Source organism: Myotis davidii, unplaced genomic scaffold (genome assembly GCF_000327345.1).
Source record: "Myotis davidii unplaced genomic scaffold, ASM32734v1 scaffold498, whole genome shotgun sequence".
Lineage (NCBI taxonomy): Eukaryota > Metazoa > Chordata > Mammalia > Chiroptera > Vespertilionidae > Myotis > Myotis davidii.
Genome location: NW_006289738.1, coordinates 278,345 through 282,178, shown reverse-complemented (window position 1 = coordinate 282,178; position 3,834 = coordinate 278,345). Strand labels below are relative to the sequence as shown.

Below are 3,834 nucleotides of genomic sequence, written 5' to 3'. Positions count from 1 at the left end.
GCGCTCGCACGTTCCGGCTCTAGATGGCGCACTCGGACGGGCGAAGTGGCCTGGTGGCCCGCGGGTCACCTCTAGGACACAAGTAGGGTCTGAACAGAGTGGGAGGGAAGCAGCTCTGGAGAACTGAGGCGTAGGCCCTGGTCACCAAGGTGACCGCACCCTACCTGGGACTCACCTTAATGCCTCTGAACTTGGGCCTGACCTTTCTCCTAGGTCTAAAGGGCACCGGTCCGCGTGAGCGTGCCTGCTCCCCACCCAAAGGGGTGGAGGCTTAATGTCTCTAATGATGCAGATCACCTCTTCCACCTGTGACAGCTGTGATACAGAAGACTAGATGGGGGAGGGGGGAGGGGAGCTAATCTTAAATCGCTTTGATTGAGATATTCTCTTCCCTTTTCCTTTCATGGTTATAACTCTCCCTGTTGGTCTCCTTCTTGTCTCTCAGGTGCAGCATGCCAGCAAGCAAATCACTGCAGATAAGCAATACAAGGGCATTATAGACTGCGTGGTTCGTATCCCCAAGGAGCAGGGAGTCCTGTCCTTCTGGCGTGGTAACCTGGCCAATGTCATCAGATACTTCCCTACCCAGGCTCTCAACTTTGCCTTCAAAGATAAATACAAGCAGATCTGCCTGGGTGGTGTGGACAAAGCCCAGTTTTGGCGATACTTTGCAGGGAATCTGGCATCAGGTGGTGCTGCTGGGGCCACCTCCTTGTGTTTTGTGTATCCTCTTGATTTTGCCCGTACCCGTCTAGCAGCTGATGTGGGCAAAGCCGGAGCTGAAAGGGAATTCAAAGGCCTCGGTGACTGCCTGGTTAAGATCTACAAATCTGACGGGCTTAGAGGCCTATACCAAGGCTTTAATGTGTCGGTACAGGGTATTATCATCTACCGAGCTGCCTACTTCGGTGTCTATGACACTGCAAAGGGTAAGTTTTTTATATGCTTTTAAGTTGTGTTCTTATGAGACAGTGTGGAATGTTACTATCCTAATTTTCCAAGAGTCAGATTTTTTTTTCTTGTAATTGCTGAAGGTAGCTAAGGTCATCCAGTACAACCCTTGTGACCAGATGAGATGTTAGGGGGATGTGGAAAACAAGTCTGTAAAACTGCTTTCTAGTAAAGGTGCCTCTTTCTTATTCTCAGGAATGCTTCCAGATCCCAAGAATACTCACATCTTCATCAGCTGGATGATCGCACAGTCTGTCACAGCGGTGGCTGGGTTGACTTCCTATCCATTTGACACTGTTCGTCGCCGCATGATGATGCAGTCAGGGCGCAAAGGATGTAAGTTCTCCTTGAGCAAAAGATGAAGACATGGGCATGGGGTTGATAGTCTGTTCAGATCAGGGGACAGGGTTGGTAGTATCTACCACATAGTTGCCTTTGAGCTAGGCCCTTTGGATGCCTATGAATGAGGTTGCTTAAATGGTATTAGAGGTTAAGTCCAATGGTTAGTCTACATATGACTGCTCTCTATTCATAGCATTAATATTTCAGCATTTCAGTTAATATTTCATTAACTAACCTGTTAATGTTGGGATTTAAAAAACTGTTAGCTCTTAGAGATGGGGGCTCTGGTTTGGTTCAGTAAATCCTAGGACTTTTCATCAGCCTTTTGTCACTAACTCTGTCTTTCTTCTTTGCAGCTGATATCATGTACACAGGCACACTCGACTGCTGGAGGAAGATTGCTCGTGATGAAGGAGGCAAAGCTTTTTTCAAGGGTGCATGGTCCAATGTTCTCAGAGGCATGGGGGGTGCTTTTGTGCTTGTCTTGTATGATGAAATCAAGAAGTTCACATAAATTATTTCCTAGTCTTCCCTCCCCAGCCCCCGTGAACAGGCATGTTGTATTATGTAACATATCTTGAGCATTCTTGACAGACTTGGTTGTCTGTTTTATCAGTGGCAACTATTTACTGGTTGAAAATGGGAAGCAATAATATTCATCTGACCAGTTTTCTCTTAAAGCCATTTCCATGATGATGATGGGACTCAATTATATTTTTTATTTCAGTCACTCCTGATAAACAACAAATTTGAAGAAATAAAAAATATCTGAAGTATAATTTTGTTTGTGGTTTATTTGCCTGTAAAAATGTCTTGTTTAATTTAGTGAGTGCTACACTTGAGTAAATGCTGCATGTTTAATAAATACTGCTGTGTCTCCTGAGACGTGAAGAGCTTTTTTTAAAAAAAAACAACCTTCAGCCTTCACTTACCAAAGTAGCTTGGCTGTGTGACTCGTCAACATTCCCAATACATTAGAAAAATGAAATTCAGGCCCACTGTATCCAGAAACCATTGGTACGTCGCCTGTGGAAGGTCATAGCTGAATGAGCTTTCTCCAAGAGTTATAAAATAATACAGTAATAGCAATTTTCATCCAGTTGCCTTCCCTCATCTATCTTCACCTGGATCAAGCCATTTTAATCCCATTCAAAGCAAAGGATTAGAGCTGGCACAGTTAAGCGGTGCTGAGATTGCAGTGCTGTTCAAGATTACAGGGAGATCTAGACAACTGCCATGACCTCAAAACTCATTTTCCAGAAAGGAAATGTATCTGCATTTTGTTTAACGTGCTAATATTAAGCCCAGTCAATGAAGGACATTTAAGTTTCTTATGGATAAACCCTTATTTAGGATCCACATGAGAATATGCAATTTCTGTAGTTCTTGAGCCTCAAAGCCAGTAACAAGATTTCTGAATAAGGCACAATGGTTACCAAGCCACAGCATTAATAGTGGAAAGTGATAGGTGATTCCTGAGGAGTATCACACATGCTGGCAAGTTAAGAACTCCTCACACTATATGTCAAAACAAAGTTGTACACTTTAAATATATACAGTGTTTAAGCTGGCCAGCATGGCTCAGTTATTGAGTATCAACCTATGAATTGGGAGGTCACGGTTCGATTCTCGGTCAAGGTACATGCTTGGGTTTCGGGCTCCATCCCCTGTGTGGGGTGTCCAGGAGGCAGCTGACCAATGAATCTCTCATCATTGATATCTCTCTCTCCCCCCCCCCTCCCTCTCTGAAATCAAATATATATATAATCTCCATCCATCCTTGGGTGAGAAGGATTAAAAAGAAAAAGATCTTAAAGTTGTTCAAAAAATCCAAAACTTGTTCTTGGTATTGTGCTGTTGGACAAGTTACCTAATTTCTCAAAGCCTTAGTTTTCCTCATTTATAAATTGAGGATAATATTGCCTGCCTTGGAGAGCTGTTGCAAGAATTAAATAATTTATGCAGAGCATCTGCCATAGAACATAATAAGTACTTTATAAATAGTAACTATGATAATTATTAAGAGGCAGTTAAGATTTCGGGGATTCCAGAATCAGAAGTACCTGGATTTGAGGCCCTGGCTGGGTGGTTCAATTGGTTAGAGCATTGTCCCGATAAGCCAAAGTTGCAGCGCAGGTTTGACCTCTTGTCAGGGCACATACAAGAAGCAACCAATGAATGCATAAATTAGTGGAACAACAGATTGATGTTTCTTTCTCTCCTTTCCTCTCTCTAAAAGTCAGATTTTTTTTTTTAAATGAAGTACCTGCGCCCTACCTGTTTTGGCTCAATGGATAGACTAGAGCGTAGGCCCATGGACTGAAGGGTCCTGGGTTTGATTCCAGTCAAGGGCTCGTGCCTGGGTTGCAGGTTCAATCCCTGCCCTGGTCCGGGTATTCGGGAGGCGGCTAGTCGATGTGTTTCTCTCACATTGATGTTTCTCTCTCTCTGTCTTTCCCCCTCCCTTTAACTCTCTCTAAAAAATCCTATATTTTAAAATAAATAAATAAATAAATAAATCAATGGAGGAATATCCTCTAG

At 43.2% G+C, this 3,834-nt stretch overlaps 1 protein-coding gene across 1 annotated transcript in view; it reads left to right on the top strand.

Annotated features, from left to right (window-relative positions):
* Window positions 1-2,072, top strand: part of SLC25A5 (solute carrier family 25 (mitochondrial carrier; adenine nucleotide translocator), member 5) — a 2,804-nt gene extending 732 nt beyond the window's left edge. Inside the window, exons 2-4 of the mRNA XM_006762333.2 lie at window positions 446-929; window positions 1,147-1,287; window positions 1,650-2,072. Of these exons, the coding sequence (XP_006762396.1) occupies window positions 446-929; window positions 1,147-1,287; window positions 1,650-1,807 (783 nt within the window). The 3' untranslated portion in view covers window positions 1,808-2,072. The remainder of the gene's footprint in view (window positions 1-445; window positions 930-1,146; window positions 1,288-1,649) is intronic.
* The last annotated feature ends 1,762 nt before the right edge of the window (window positions 2,073-3,834 follow it).